This window comes from Taudactylus pleione, unplaced genomic scaffold (genome assembly GCF_031769625.1).
Source record: "Taudactylus pleione unplaced genomic scaffold, aTauple2 ptg000218l, whole genome shotgun sequence".
Classification (NCBI taxonomy): domain Eukaryota; kingdom Metazoa; phylum Chordata; class Amphibia; order Anura; family Myobatrachidae; genus Taudactylus; species Taudactylus pleione.
In genome coordinates this window covers 6,549,574-6,567,184 of record NW_028284620.1, presented here as the reverse complement: position 1 = coordinate 6,567,184, position 17,611 = coordinate 6,549,574, and the positions used below count along the sequence as shown (strand labels likewise).

At 40.1% G+C, this 17,611-nt stretch overlaps 1 protein-coding gene across 4 annotated transcripts in view; it reads left to right on the top strand.

Moving 5' to 3' along the window:
* Nucleotides 1–17,611, top strand: part of CNOT7 (CCR4-NOT transcription complex subunit 7) — a 52,336-nt gene that overhangs the window by 11,412 nt on the left and 23,313 nt on the right. For all 4 annotated transcript variants that reach the window (XM_088478748.1, XM_088478751.1, XM_088478749.1 and 1 more), the window contains one exon: nt 10,664–10,857. In XM_088478748.1, the coding sequence (XP_088334874.1) occupies nt 10,664–10,857 (194 nt within the window). The remainder of the gene's footprint in view (nt 1–10,663; nt 10,858–17,611) is intronic.

Here is a 17,611-nt window from a genome sequence, read left to right as displayed (position 1 = left end):
GGATGCTGTCGCCGGAATTGTGGCTGGTGTCAGGATTCCAGCGCCGGCTTCCCAACAGCCGGCATAATAGCTACATCCCGGTTATAGAATGATGTAATGTTGCATTGCTGGAAACATTGCTTTGGCTCCAATTGAGCTGGTGATATTTTAAAGGAGAAGTCTACTTTTGGTCCAGTGTCGTGTAATCTGTTGGAGCTCCTCTTATCAGGACAGCCTCAACTTTTACCATTCCCTGAAGGCGATTTTGCTGTGTATCTGGAGGGTGAGTGCCTCTCTCATAGAGATCATAAGAACCCCACCACCCATTACCACCTAATTGCCTTATATGGCGAGTGTGTGATGCAGCAAAACTTGTCCTTTTACCAAAACTCTTAAATACATTGGGAACCTCCGATGTGTGAAGTGTTTTCTATGTCTCCTCCAGGCACTGAAGTACGTGCATTAGGCAAAGTAAATAGTGTTTTTTCTGTCTTACCTTTTAATGACAAAAAATAAAGCCGTATCCTTTAATAGTTTTGCAAAATGCAACTGACCACTTTCTTTTTCTAGTTTCTATAAAAATGTTGAGATAGATAGATAGATCTATCTATCATATTAAATAGATAGATCCAGGATATTATCCACAAATATGGAGAGGGTACTCACCAAAAGCAGTACGCTTATTCATCTAATGTCAGCAACATAATCCAAGCAGAATCGTAATTGTCATCTACGTTTCAGTCTAGAAGGACCTATGTGAAGACTTCAGCATAACAATCAAATTGCCAACCTATAACGTCATCAGCTAGTCTGACCGCCGTGTGTCAACTACTATATATATATATATATATATATATATATATATATATATATGACCATTATTGTCTGCACATTCTGTCCGTGAGTGCCGCACCATCTTTGAAAACTCTCTCTCTCTCGCTTTTTGCCCTCACGGTAAAACAGCTTAGCGGGAACGCTATATATATATATATATATATATATATATATATATATATATATATAAAAAATCACCTTACCTCCAAAAACAACAACCTAGCCGAATCCTATCAGAACAACAATGCCGGTAGTGACGCCCTCAGTACCGCGTCACCCGGGTATAAGTCAAGACATGTGACCTTCCACAGCTTCAGGACGCAGCCCCCATACATCGTTGACAAGTGTAATCATTCAAGCATTTAATATCCCAACAGAGCCATTCTTGTCAACTGTGTATGTATGTACATATATATTATGACATGCAAATCTTCCAAGAACAGAAGGAGGCGGCACTCATCCGGACTCATTTAAGAAGTAGGGTGCATATTTAAGAGGCCGACGTTTCATAGCCGGAATGGCTTTGTCATCAGGGTGTAAAATGTAACAGCGTGCAGTGAAAAGTGCTTACCTTATATAGGTTATCAACAAGGATAAGGTGCGGTGATTCTCGTGTTCCCTCAGTCCGGGCGGCGCGGGACTCCGACGTCATCACCCGGGACCTAGCACAAGGCACTCTGGGATGGTTGCCAGGGACGCTGTCGTTTCCCGATACTACCACTGCTGCATAGCAACACTGGCCAACGCCACGGCTGTGGAACAAGAGATGTAATAAATATAAGTGTGACTAAAACATAATACTGTATACACAAATAGCGGTGACAATAATAAAAAAAATTAAGCAATACCTAAATGAATCACACATATATGTCACGCTTATATCCCTCAAAAAGGGCCCATAAATGCAAACTATGTTATAAACAGTTTTGTGGAACAGCCTAAAGTATCTATTATCTCTGGCACCTCAGAAATAGGCAACTTCAATCTATAACACTAAAGAAATATACAGACTATAAAAAGATTATCACTAATAATTCAAGTACGTGTAGATCACAAGAAGGCAGACCATGTAATTTTGTCATTTAAGACCTTTCGGATAAGTGGTCTCTAAGATAGAGATCCATTTGGATTCCATACGAAGAAGTTTCTTGGCTCGATCCCTTCCAATCGTCAGGGGAGGTGCGTGGTCTATGATCTTGTACCTCAGGCTATGAAGTTGATGATTTGCATCTTTGAAGTGCCTCGCCACGGGTTGATCAGATTCTATTCCTTGGAGTGCTAGTTTTTTAGAGGAGCGATGGACAGCCATACGCTCTTTGAACATCCTGGTTATTTGTCCAACATAGCTTAAACCGCATGGACATGTCAAAATATATATCACGTATCTAGAAGTGCAGGTCAATACATGTCTGATGTTAAATTCCTTGCCTATGTGAGGATAAAAATGTGAACCTGGGTCCAGGTATCCGCATGTCACACAAGATGCACATCTATAACATCCCGGTTTTTTATAAATAGTTCCTGTTTGATGTTGGAGCATGGGAGTGATATCCGTCTTCATTAATATATTCTTTAGATTCCTACCCCGTTTATAACTAATAAGGGGGGATTTATCCTGGAGTATTGGTAGGTCCTTATCAGTCCGGATAATGGGCCACAGAGCTTTAGCAGCTTTAGATACTACTGGACTAGCCAATGTGTATTCCGTAACGAAGGGAATCCTAAGATCCATGTTCCCTTTTGGTTTTGAGGCAAGAAGATGTTCCCTTGGTATTTGTAATACCTCTTGTTTTTGTTTTAACAATGCCTGTTTATTATATCCCCGTTGTAAAAATTTAGTAATGATAGAGTCCAAAGCTTTGTCTACTTCCTCTGGTGTACTTGTAATGTGGGCAGCTCTCATCATTTGTGATTTTGCTAGACTCCTCTTTAGAGCTGGGGGATGGAAACTGTTGGAAGCAAGTAGAGTGTTTCGATCGGTTTACTTTGAATACTTAGAGGTGTTAATTTTACCTTCTTTAAGCGTAACTCTGACGTCCAAACAGTGTATTTCCTCCGAGCTATATTTAGAAGTCAGCTTAATTGGGGAATCCATTTGGTTGATATTGCCAATTCTTGAGTTGAGGAGGGCTTCATCGCCTGTCCATATCAGAAAAATGTCATCTATATAACGAGTATATATTAGGATGTGTTGTTTAATTTTAGGATCTAAAAAGAAAAATGTTTGCTCTTGATCAAACATATAAATGTTTGCAAAGCTCGGGGCTACATTGAAGCCCGTCACGCATCTCGTTCGTTGTCTATAGAATGACCCATTGTAATAGAAATAGTTACGGATAAGTGTAAGACGTAATAGCTGCACAAAAGTATCTCTGTCACACTCATGGAACAAGTTAGCTACAAGAAAGCGTTCCACTGTTTGAAGACCTTCTTGTTGAGGAATCACCGGTTATAAGCTTTTGACGTCTAAAGTGCATAGAAGTGCTTGATGCGGAATCTCAGTAAGGTTTCTAAGCTTTAGTAAACGGACGTAGTGTCCATTAAAAATATGATTTTATTCATCACATATGGCTGGATTAAGAAGTTTAAAAACTGGGAAACTGGTTGGAACAGGGAGCCCCTGGCAGAGATGATTGGCCTTCCAGGGGGCTTTTTTTGGTCTTTATGTACTTTCGGTACTGTGTATATATAAGAGGAACTCTAGGATGCTCTGTGCGAAGTGCCTTTGATGTTTTTGCATCCAAATGTTTATTTAATTCCATTCTATTCAATGTATCATCTAATTCTTTTTTTTTTTTTATATATATCTCCTGTTTGGGTCCTCAGTTAGTTTCTCATATGTGGAAATATCATCTGATAATTGTCTGTCAAGTTCTTCTTTGTAATCTAAAATGTCTTGTACTACTACTCCTCTGCCTTTGTCGGCGGGGCGGATGATTATATCCGTGCATTTAGATAAGAGAAATATGTTCTTTGGGAAGCAAGTTGTGGAATATCTTCGTTTGTGCCTGATTGTACCTATGTACTGAATCGTCCATGAGACGGGAAAACATTTTTATGGATGAATTCACTGATGGAGGATCAAATGTTGATGAAGATCCAATCTTTGGGGGTAGCAATATAGGATCTAAGGCACTGGCCATTGTTTTGTGTTGAAAAAATTCCTTTAATCTTAATTATCTAGCAAACTTATAATTTTCTACTTTCCACTCAAACTCTTTGTGTTTATTTGTAGGAATGAATGATAGTCCTTTGTTTAAAATAGCCAATTCAGAGTCTGTTAATAGTTTAGAAGATAAATTATAGACTAAGTTTTCTTTTTGTTTGCCTTTGTTCCTTTTGTTTTGGCCCTCGCATCTTGTAGGTCTACAGGTGGGGTATCCAAATGAGCTCTGGTGGCAACCCCTAAAGGGACTTGTCTTCTAGAAGAGGGGTCATCTGATTCCACAACTTGGAAATCACTATCACTATTAGAGTTAGATCCCTCCTTAGGAGGGCGATATCTCCTACTTCTCCAAGTTGGTCTCTGGGATCTTATTGGCTGGGTGCTGTTCCCCTCTGCGCCACTCAACCATCTATAAACTGTGTTGGTCTCATAGTCATTGTTAACTTTTGTCTAATTTGTTTTCTTGAATTTTAACAGATCTTTTTTATATTGTTCGCATTGATTAGAAATTTTGTTCCAATACTGTTGATAGGTTGTATCCTCTAACATAGTTTTGTGAGTTATAGTGTATGCCTCAATCTTAGACCTGACACTTTGCAATTCTTTACCTGCTTGTTCAATTACAAGGATCATTAAATCCAGACTGCACTTATTTAAAATCACTATCCAGCGCCTGCAGAAATCAGCATTATTTCTGCCTATTGTAGGGCAATTTTTTACCCTGAACCCCCGTGGTATCATCTTTCATCGAAAGTTATCCGAGAGGGTGCTCCCATGAAGGAGATAATCTATCTCTTTTCTCTTTAGCTTCATTAAGCCATTATGTGTGTTTATATGTATATTCCAAGTCCCCGGCACTCATTCATGTACAGTGTTCTCCCCAGAAATTTTTTTCAGCCGGTGGCACCAAGAAGTAGCCGGGTGGGGGCCTTCGCAATACTACAATGTTTTAAACTCTTACCTTATAATGATTTAAACTTGAAATAGCATTTTATATATCAATTCTCTTCTTATTAGAGGCCCAGTCGTCTAATTATGAAAAAGCTGCAAAGTCTTTTTATACAGCTCCCAGATACTGTCCCCGCTTGCAAGTTCCCAAAGTGCCGGGTGGTAGGCTGATTCTTGCCGGGTGGTGCACCCGCAAAAAACAGCCTGGGAAGAACACTGATGTATTATATTTAAGTGCATCCAAGCTAAAATTGACCAGAATGGTGGCACTCAGCGTCTTCCAATAGAAAAAACTGTTGTTATATTTCAGAAGTTTCGGGCGTCCGCCGGTTATCAAGGACAATATAGCAATCATCATATAGCTAATATATACATCACCACTCCTCTATCAAACCAATTAACTAGTCTCACCTGTGTCAGGTCGCCCCCCCCCCCCCGTCTCACCCACGCCAGCAGCATACCATGTCCATGGGGACGCTGGTCCAGTGACGTCATCAGGCGTGCGACGAGTCACGTGGTTTCCCCTGTTGCCTAAGCAGTTAATCAACCAAATCCCTAAGGATAGTGAATTTTAATCTACATTAGAACCATAACCTTTGTTTTGGAGATTGCACCCCAATGCTGATTTATTGAGATGAAAGTGCAGGAACTTTTGTATGTATGTGTGTGTGTAGAGGATTATGAGCGCCACCTGAGTCTAGTTATACCTCTGTTTTACGATAATAATGTAGTAGCTAAAAGAGATTTAAAAGTGCACTACACAGGGGTTATGGGTGTCAGCCGAATCAAGAGATTTAAAGCAGTGGTGATCTGTAATTTGCATAATAGTGAACAGTGATATCCAGCGTCAAACAGTGCTTCAAATCAAGATAATATAAGAATAACGTTATGTTCAATAAGGTCTCATTTGCAAGATATTTGAAGTGTCAGTGCTAGAAAGGGGTCTACAATCCGAAACTGCTGATGTAGATATAAATCCCTTCAAGTGAGAAGCGAGCCAAGTATGTAAAGTGCATCAAGTGCCTGTGCAATAACGTGTGTCAGCTGATGTGGTCGGTGCATGTAAACAACCTATAAAAATGTAAAATGACTTCATAGCTCATCTATTCGGTACCAACAACAATGCAAGAAATTGAACAGTTAAAAATAAATTTATTTAAACTAATTTCATTTAAACACCAAAACAAATTACAGCTAAATAATTTTAAAAATACTGGCAACCTAATTGTTGTACTCCAAAGCATTTTATAAAATATTTTCATAAAAAATGCAAAGATAAAAACAAAGTGCTGAGTGCAAGGTGCTTATCTCAATACAGTATGAGGTAGGGTCATGGAAGGTAAAATGATGGCGCTCCCATGATCTTACCTTTCATGAACCTACAACAATCGACCGCATTATTTATTTATATGTGTGTGTGTGTATGTATGTATGTGTATATATATATATATATATATATATATATATAGGGCAGCACAGATGGTGTAATGGTAGCATTACTGCCTCACAGCACTGAGGTCGTTGGTTCGATACCCACTACGGCCCTAACTGTGTGGAGTTTGTATATTCTCCCTGTTCTTGCGTGGGTTTCCTCCGGGTTCTCCGGTTTCCTCCCACACTCCAAAAATATACTGGTAGGTTAATTGGCTCCTAACAAAATTACCCCTATTGTGTGTATGTGCGTGTGCATGTGGTAGGGAATATAGATTGTAAGCTCCACTGGGGCAGGGACCGATGTGAATGGCCAAATATTCTCTGTAAAAGCGCTGCGGAATATGTGTGCGCTATATAAATAACTGGTAATAAATAAATAAATAATATCTATATCCACAACTTAGTTTCCTTTCTTTACTTTGTTACTATCTTTCTATTGTACAATATAGGGGTGGCACATACTGTAGAACACGGAACATTTTCATGTGACTGTTGTGTGTACAAGGTCTCCTGTTTCTATTCTCACTGAGAGGTTGCCAATTTCACAGCAGCTTGGAGAATGATGGTGCATACACACGATCAGATTTTTTCTTCAGATATGGACGATAACGATTTAAAAATCGTTCAGTCGTTCATATCTGAAGGAAAATCGTTCATATCTGACATGCCTGAACGATGGACGATCAACGATGCGCGTTCCCGTTTGTCAGATAACGATATCTGACATCTGATGGGTTTGCAGTCAGACTTGGACGATTCCATTCATTTTAATGCAGTCAAAAATCGTTCAATCGTTCAAATCGTTCAAATCGTTCAAAACTTTGGTCAAATCGTCCAAATCGTTCAAATCGTTTAATCGTTCAGTCGTTCATCTGACAAGTCTGACAAATCTGACCGTGTGTACGCTCCATGAGTCTTATGACTGTCTTTTTCCCATGAGTTACATAGTGTTTTTATGTCAGTAAAGTGCTAATGACACTTGTACCCAGGGCCGGACTGGGACTAAAAATAGGCCCTGGCATTTTAAAGCACACAGGCCCACCTCGCATCAGCACCTGGCTCCTTGCATAGACTCCTCCCCTTACTAATACTGACTCCTCCCACATTTTAGTCTATGCGCTTAAACATATAATTAATATTAGAACATAAAAGTGTACATCATTCTCTGTATTAAAATACACACAAAAGAGTACATCCTGCAGGGGATTTAAACATGTGCCATATTTAAACATTTGGTATTTGGTTGGTTCTGTTGGGTAAAGCTGGCACTACATTGGTATATGTCACGCACAAAGTAAAGGAAAGGCATTTTCCCAATTGACCAAGGCCTACCCTAGCAGTTGTAGAGGATTAGATGGTGTTCACTGTAGGAATTTTTTAGGGCAGAGGAGGACACGTCTGTGCCACCAAAGCAGAGCTGTTACTACACATTTTGATGCCCTGTAGACATAAAGAGCTTTGGTTTCCCCCGACACAAAATAATATGGTAGTAGGCGCGCGTTGAAATAAACAGTTGTGTGTTCGCTGAGAAGGGGCGTGAGCACACAATAGTACCCCCAATTCAAATTATTCTATACCATAGTGCCCCTTTGTCACATTACACTGCAGAGTAGTGCCCCTCATTCAAGTTACACACAGTAATGCCCCTTACACCTAGTGATCGCGCTAAATGAAAAAAAGTGTGGGTCCCAGGGACCCCTCACTTTAAAAAAAATGGGGTCCTACTCCATAGTGTCTGGGTCCTATGACAATTTATGCCTCACTGCTTGTAGCGCATAAAAAAGCACAGAACAGCAGAAGGGGTACAGACATGAGGAGAATAGGGGGCACTTAGTACACAGAAAAGCAGAAGGGGTACAGACATGAGGAGAGGGGAACGGGGCACAGGTGGGAGGGGAGAGCAGAACATGTACAGACATGGGGAGAGGGGAACGGGGCATAATGGAGCTGGAGAGCAGAATGAGTACAGAAATAGGGGGAGGGTTAGGTTTAGGTACGAAGGGTGGAGGGTTAGGTCTAGGCACAAAGGGGGGGGGGTTAGGTTTAGGCACTAATGGGGAGGGTTAGTGGGAGAAGGGGGGAGGGTAAGTATGAAAAGATCAGTTTTTAACAAACAAAGTTGATGAAAAGTGAGAAAAATATGGGAAACAATATGTGTATATATAGTTCACACTAGCTGTAATGTGTCCAAGGCACACAGTAAACAACACTCAGAGAGGGCTATTGCTGCAATCCAATAGAACATGTTGTGCATATATAAATAAGCATATGGTACAGTACACAAGCCTCCTCCTCTATCCTGCCCAGTCACCAGGAGCTTGTAGAATCCCAGTCATATAGACAGGGGCGGCCAAAGCCCACATTTTTTGGTAAGCAAATATATTTTTTGGTGCCCCCAGGCATATTATTGCGCGTGCCCAAACAAATTAAGGGGCCGTGGTCTCATGGAAAAAGCCATAATCATTACACATACCCCTTTCTCGTCACTCTGGGAACAGTCCTTTCCATATGTACCTTAATGCAGTCCCCCCAGTAGTTCCCGTTATACAGTACTCCCAGTATGCAATGCCCCCAGTAGTGGTCACCCTATGCAGGCCCCCAGTAGTGATCCCCGTTATACTGTGCTCCCAGTAGTTGTGTGTCCCCCCCCCCCCCCGTGCAATGCAGTGCCCCAGGAGTGGTCCCCCTTATGCAGTCTCCCAGTAGAAGTCTGTCCCTATGCAGTGCCCCCAGTAGTGGTCCCCCCTATGCAGTACCCTTCATACAGCACCCCCTGTAGTGGTCCTCCCTATTCAGTGCCCCTTGTGCACCAGGAGAGGTCCCCCTTATGCAGGCCTCCAGTAGTGCCCCCAGTAGTGATCCCCCCTATGCAGTGCCCCTTATACAGTGCCCCAGTAGTGGTCCCCCCCTGTGCAGTGCCCCTTGTGCCCCCAGTAGTAAGCCCTTTATATAGTGTCCCCAGTAGTAGTGCCCCCAGTAGTGGTACACTCTATGCAGTGCCCTTTAAATAGTGGCCCCAGTTGTATTCTCCCTCCCCCCCCCCATGCAGTATCCCCAGTATTGCCCTTTATATAGAGCCCCCAGTAGTGGTCCCACGATGCAGTACCCCCAGTATTGCCTTTTATATAGAGCCCCCAGTAGTGATCCCCCGATGTAGTGCCCCCAGTATTGCCCTTTATATAGAGCTCCCAGTAGTGGTGCAGTAATCCCAGTGGTAGTCTCCCCCCTATGCAGTGCCTCTAGTAGTAGTCCCCTCCCCTTGTAGTGCCACTAGTAGTAGTCCCCTCCCCTTGTAGTGCCCCTAGTAGTAGTCCCCCCTTGTAGCCCTTGTGGTGCCCCTAGTAGAAGTCCCCCCCTTGTAGTGCCCCCATATGCGGTACCCCCAGTAGTGGTCCCCCGATGCAGTGCCCCTACTAGTAGCCCCCCTTGTAGTAGTAGTCCCCCTAGTAGTAATCCCCCCACAGTAGTACCCCTAGTAGTTGTCCCCTCCCTTGTAGTAGTAGTCCCCCTAGTAGTAATCCCCCCACAGTAGTACCCCTAGTAGTTGTCCCCCCCCTTGTAGTAGTAGTCCCCCTAGTAGTAATCCACCAACAGTAGTAGCACCCCTGATGCAGTGTCCCTAGTAGTTGTCCCCCTCCTTGTAGTAGTAGTCCCCCTAGTAGTAATCCCCCACAGTAGTTCCACCCCCCAGTAGACAGACACACATAATGGAAAAAAAAACAAAAAAACACTTAACTGAAAGGCAGGGGGGGAGGCAGCATGCAGGTCTTGCCCGGGATTTTGCTGAACTAGCTGTTCCCTGTTACTAGAGGTACAGCTGGTCCTCTAGCATCTGGCAGCAGAACATGGCAAATGAAGACCTCTCAAATGTCAATGTGCTACTATGTCTCCTATGAGGTGGCGGCCATTTTGGGAGAGACAATTTCAATAGTATTGTATCCATGTAGACGGACAGATCGGCCCTTCTGGCATTTGCCAGAAGTGCCCCGATGGTCAGTCCGGCCCTGCTTGTACCCCATGGAATTTTATGGAAACAAAAGAGCATGCACCCAAACAAATGTGCACAGCATTGCTTACTAATGATATCTGCATCAGTTTTACACATTCCCAGAGACTGAAGAAGCAAACATACTTGAACATTAGTAAGAAAAGCACAAAACCACTGTGGTCAGATCCTTTATAAGGCACCATTCTTGTGTAGATTGTGTTATACATACATGCAGTGGCCATATGGTTGTATTTGATTTATTATTAAGCATCTTCATATTTTGCCTTCCTTTTTTTTATATTTCCATCCTCCAGGACACAGAGTTTCCAGGGGTAGTTGCGAGACCCATAGGCGAGTTCAGGAGCAACGCTGACTATCAGTACCAACTCCTACGCTGTAATGTGGACTTACTAAAGATAATTCAACTTGGGCTAACATTTATGAATGAACAAGGAGAATACCCACCAGGAACCTCAACGTGGCAATTTAATTTTAAATTTAATTTAACGTAAGTGCTTTGGTTAATTTTGGATACTATTTCTGTATTACCTGTAGAAGCTGGCAGATCTAGTATTGTGTTTATTAATCATCATGCTGCACACCCCAGCCAGCATGCTCTTTCTGGCCATTGCCCTCTATACTGGCCTTATACTGTAACACACGCATTTCAGACCTGCTTATATATGTTTTTATTTCTTTATGGGCATATTGTATGTTTAAATTAGGGATGTGCAGGCTCGGATAGGTTCGAGTTTGCACGTTGAGTTCGGATTTTTCCCTCCAAAAAAACGGAACTCAGAAAGAGGCTAAACGTCATCTTACATGGACAAACATCATCATTCCTGGACTTTTGTCCAGGAATGATGATGTTCGTCCATGTAAGATGACGTTTAGCCTCTTTCTGAGTTCCATTTTTTTGGAGGGAAAAATCCGAACTCAACGTGCAAACTCGAACCTATCCGAGCCTGCACATCCCTAGTTTAAATAGTGTCCCTTGGAAGATTACTTGCTGGATCATACTCTGAAGTCATACGTACAGTAGTTTTGATGAGCCCGTATTGATATTGGTATGTTTTGATACCTATCTATATCAACTCTTATTATGGAAACTAATTTTGCCTTCAAGGTTTGGCGCTTCTGGTAATCCTTTTGCGTGTGTGTGTATGTATTTTTGTAAATATACAGTATCTATCTATATGCTGTGTGTGTGTGTGTGTGTATATGTATATATATATATATATATATATATATATATATATATACATACACATACAGTCAGGTGCATAAATATTGGGACATTGACATAATTTTCAGATTTTGGCCTCTATTCACCACCACAATGGATTTGAAATGAAACAAACAAGATGTGCTTTAACTGCAGACTTTCAGATTTAATTTGAGGGTAATTGCATCCAAATCAGGTGAACGGTGTAGGAATTACAACGGTTTCTATATGTGCCTCCCACTTTTTAAGGGGCCAAAAGTAATGGGACAAACTAAACAATCCTAAATCTAACTTTCACCTTTTAATATTTTGTTGCAAATCCTTTGCAGGCAATTACAGGATGAAGTCTGGAACGCATAGACATTTCCAGACGCTGGGTTTCATCCCTGGTGATGCTCTGCCAGGCCTCTACTGCAAATGTCTTCAGTTCCTGCTTGTTCTTGGGGCATTTTCCCTTCAGTTTTGTCTTCATCAAGTGAAAAGCATGCTCAATCAAATTCAGGTCAGGGGATTGACTTGGCCATTGCATAACATTCCACTTTTTAGCCTTAAAAAACTCTTTGGTTGCTTTTGCAGGTTGCTTCGGGTCATTGTCCATCTGCACTGTGAAGCGCCGTCCAATGAGTTCTGAAGCATTTGACTGAATATGAGCATATAATATTGCCCGAAACACTTCAGAATTCATTCTGCTGCTTTTGTCAGCAGTCACATCATCAATAAATACAAGGGAACCAGTTCCATTGGCAGCCATACATGCCCACGCCATGACACTACCACCACCATGCTTCACTGATGAGATGGTATGTTTTGGATCATGAGCAGTTCCTTTCGTTCTCCATACTCTTCTCTTCCCATCACTCTGGTACAAGTTGATATTTGTCTCCTCTGTTCATAGGATGTTGTTCTAGAACTGTAATGGCTTTTTTAGATGTTGTTTGGCAAACTCTAATCTGGTCTTCCTGTTTTTGTGGCTCACCAATGGTTTACTTCTTGTGGTGAGCCCTCTGTATTCACTCTTGTGAAGTCTTCTCTTGATTGTTGACTTTGACACATATACACCTACCTCCTGGAGAGTGTTCTTGATTTGGCCAACTGTTGTGAAGGGGTTTTTCTTCACCAGGGAAATAATTCTTCTGTCATCCACCACAGTTGTTTTCCGTGGTCTTCCGGGTCTTTTGGTGTTGCTGAGCTCTCTGGTACGTTCTTTCTTTTTAAGAATGTTCCAAACAGTTGATTTGGCCACACCTAATGTTTTTGCTATCTCTCTGATGGGTTTGTTTTAATTTTTCAGCCTAATGATGGCTTGCTTCACTGATAGTGACAGCTTTTTGGATCTCATATTGAGAGTCGACAGCAGCTGATTCCAAATGCAAATGTCACACCTAGAATCAACTCCAGACCTTTTACCTGCTTAATTGATAATGAAATAGCGAGGGAATAGCCCACACCTGTCCATGAAATAGCTTTTGAGTTGATACATGAAATAGCTTTTGAGTTGATACATTACTTTTGGCCCCTTAAAAAGTGGGAGGCACATATAGAAACTGTTGTAATTCCCACACCGTTCACCTGATTTGGATGTAATTACCCTCAAATTAAATCTGAAAGTCTGAAGTTAAAGCACATCTTGTTTGTTTCATTTAAAAGCCATTGTGGTGGTGAATAGAGGCCAAAATATGAAAATTCTGTCAATGTCCCAATATTTATGCACCTGACTGTGTGTGTATGTATATGTGTGTGTGTGTGTGTGTGTGTGTATATATATATATATATATATATATATATATATATATATATATTTTTTTTTTTTTTTTTTTCAGAAATCCACTGCACTCGCCACTCCTAGATTTGGGGTGCAGACCTGCACTCGCCATTCCCAGATTTGGGGTGCAGACCTGCACTCGCCATTCCCAGGACTGGGGTGCAAGTGGCCTGTGACCACATTGCTTAAATAAATAAGAACAGAAAACCCAGCACTCACCATGTTTAAACACTCACAATGATGTATAAATAAGTAAATAAATAATGGGGATTTAGTTCATGGATTGATCAATGCATTTAAGCCCGCAGCCCACATCACGGGACCCCACTTTCTGCAGGTCCTACACTATCCGTCACACACTGATGGAAACCTGTTAGCTGCTAACACATAGTTTAGACTGAAAAAATGTTACCTGGTTTAACAGCTAATGGCTTTTAACAGCTAATGTTACCTGGTTTAACAGCTAATGGCTTTTAACAGCTAATGGCTTTTAAAGGTAAGGCAGTCACCTGACATAGCTTCTATCACACTACCAAAAAGACAGCTGACACTGGTTAATATAAACGAGTTTGCACATGGGGTGCATGAGAAAGCTATGATCACAAAAGGTTAATAAAAATTAACCGCATAAATATATATATATATATATATATATATATATATATTTATACATCATTGTGAGTGTTTAAACATGGTGAGTGCTGGGTTTTCTGTATTTATTTATATATATATATATATATATATATATATATATATATACACACACACGTGTGGCCAAAATTGCGGACACTTTTTTTTAATTTTTATGTTTTTCAGCTTCAAATGCTTATAAAAACTGTTACACTTCATGCAGTGCAATGATTCATATATCAATTGAAAGTACATTTAATTCTGAATTCAACACAATAAACAGAGGTCAAATATTTGCATTACAAGGGAAGTTATGCTGTGAAAACATCACTTAGGGTGAAAATCCCTGTGTACTTATGATGTTACTGTCCTATCATTATTTTGTTGGGTATCCTTTATTGTTCAAGACAGCTGCACAGTGACGTAGCATTGAGCCAACCAATGTTTTCAGCTCTTCCTTCTTTATTATGTGGTGCCATGAGACAATTATAGCCTCCATTAATTGTCTTTTATTGGATGGACGCCTCAGATGTACCAGTTTTTTCAAACGGAACCACAAATGTTCTATGGGGTTCAGAAAAGAAGAAATACCAGCGCTAGTCTATGTATCTAAATATAAAGAGGACAGTTGATTAAAAATAAGAAGATATAATTTAATAATCAACAATCAATAAAACATCATAAATGCATTAAAAAAAAAAAAATAATAATGAATAATAAAGGAAAATAAAATCAATAAGCCACAAATATTGGTGTTATACACCTGGGGTGAATTCCTGAATAAGCACTCCCTCCAATAACATAAGCTTGATTGATGGAAATGTCTTATAAATGTCCCTTAGGCGATGGTATTACCGGTATACATCAGGGAATAGTCACAGTCCTGGGCAGCATGCAGCCGCCATAATGGTAATTTTCAGGGCTGAATGTTTCCACCGGGAGATCGTGATACCGCCAGAGTAAACAGGGATGAATGGATCCAATAGGTAAGTAATACCAGCAAAATGGAAGGAGTGAAGTCAGTTCTGAAAGCTCAAAGCGTTTCGCCGGCTATGGATTTGTCCAGCTTCCTCCAGGAGCATATCCATAAGTGATCCAAAGTGGTATTTATATATGCTTCTTAATTAAAGCAACAAGTGGTACATGTATCAATCAGCAATCAATCATATTAATTCTAATACATAAATAAACAATAATCAACTGTCCCCAATTGAATATGTATATAAAAATAAATCTAATCCTACATGTCACATCATATAAACCTAAAAAATGAGTAAAATACCTTAGATGTATATGCTTATTGCTCCGACGGAGCCCCGCGTCACATGACAAATCACGTGACGCAGAAGTCTGTTCGGAATATAGAAGCGTATAAAATATGATTCATACTTAGTTCTCACAAGAAATGCTACTCAATGTTCCATTCTAAGTGGACCTTAATAAGTAGAGATTAATCTTAAGGTGCTCAACTCCATCGGAACATCAAAATTTTGCTTCTAAGTATGAGACTACATATCCCATAAGTCTTTAAGCTGGTCACGTGAGATATTTTCTTGTCACATGACCGGGACTGTATGAATGAAGAAACCAATTTGTCTCTGTTTATATCTAAATGCTGTCTGCGAGACCACATATCCCATGAATCTCTACGACAGTGTGGGAATGCATAGCTCAGAAACTTAAAGGATTCAATTTAAAATATAAAACCAAGTGTATGATCTCAATTCAGTCCCTGTCATAGATTCCAATATGAAACCTCATACATATATATATATATATATATATTTATATATATATATATATATATATATAACCAGAAGACCCCTATACCCCAGGGACCAGGCGGCACTCAGCGGACTTCCAAAGTAACAAACAGATTTTAATCCATAGATCGACGTTTCATCCCACTGCGGTGAGCAACAGTGGTCTGCGGTCCTGGGCATCGCATACTCTGTTTTGGAGTCAAGTTGTTTACCATTGCCTAGTTACTGTTTCCCAGACAACGCTGGGATCCCCTGCCGGTCTAGACGCAGTGTGATGAGGTCACGGACCCTGTGCTCCACGAGACGACGCTGGTCACGGAAAGCAGCTGGTGTTAGTTGTTTCTTTGATACACTTGGGTATATAGGTGAGTTTAGTTTTACTTTATTCATGTAATGTATATCCTGATGAAAAGACCGCATAGGTCTTGAAACGTCGATCTATGGATTAAAATCTGTTTGTTACTTTGGAAGTCCGCTGAGTGCCGCCTGGTCCCTGGGGTATAGGGGTCTTCTGGTGTATACTTAACTTCATGGATGGCACCCCGGCATTTGAACATGATAATGCGAGTGCCCCTCTACATGTATGTATATAGGTATGTATGTATGTATGTGTGTGTGTGTGTGTGTGTGTGTATATATATATATATATATATATATAATTAAATACCAAAGGTATGTTATTATAACACCTTAACAGTAGTGTGTATGTATGTATATGCATATGTATGTATATGCATATGTATGTGTATGTGTGTATATATATATATATATATATATACAATCAAACTACATATCCCAGAGATCTGAGTACTCGTCTCTGGTCGCGTGACCATTCAAAAATGATAAATTGATACCTTGTCCATAATGGATATTACCTGACAATAAATTAATATTGTATCAATAAATATCTATCAGACACCCAAAAAAAAAAAAATAATAATAAAAACATAAACAAGCTATGATTACTTCAACTAAGAGAGAGATGAAAATGGTAATAATAAAAAAGATTAATGCATATCAAATCACTACATTAAGTTATATTGCCTCATTGAGGCCATCAGGGAAAAGTGAATTATATTTCAGCATGCAGAAAATCTCTCTGCAACATAACTTATTATATCTATTACCCCCCCCCCCCCGATCTGAATGGGGGATATATTCCAATCCGACAATCGATAATTGGGTAGGATCGCTTAAATGTTTGTCCATGAAATTACGTGAAACACTATGAAGGGAATTTTCATTAATAATGTTTCTACGGTGTTCCATTAACCGAGTTTTTAAAGATCATGTCGTTCTCCCAATATAATATATCTTACATGGACAAAATAGTACATAGATAATATATTTAGAGTCACAGTTTATTAATGAGACAATTTTATATGTATCATCACACTTGGGTAAAATAACCTCTTTCATACATCTAGGGATATGAGTGTACATAGTGCAACGTGTTTTCCCACACCTAAAAACACCAGATGGTTTTACAATCAGCCAATCTGAACCCTTCTGATCATGATTTTTCTGCATCCTAAAATGGCTGGGTGCTAAAATGGTTTTGAGAGTCTTATATTTCCTAAAGATAACACCTGGTTTGTCGGGCAGAATATCCTTCAGGATATTATCCTGCCTCAATAATTGATAGTTCCGTGAAATTATATTTCTGATTTCCCTGAAACTGTTGGTGTATTTACATATAAAAGCTATTTCTCTATTTTCTTTGATGTTAAACCTTTCTTGTCTGGTAAATTTTTTTTATCTAAAAGAGCATTACTGTCCACATCCAAAACTTCCTTATAGGAATTAATTAATAATGAGTTGGGATATCCACGTTCTTTGAACGCTACGATCATATCTGATGCTTGTTTGGAAAAAAACATCC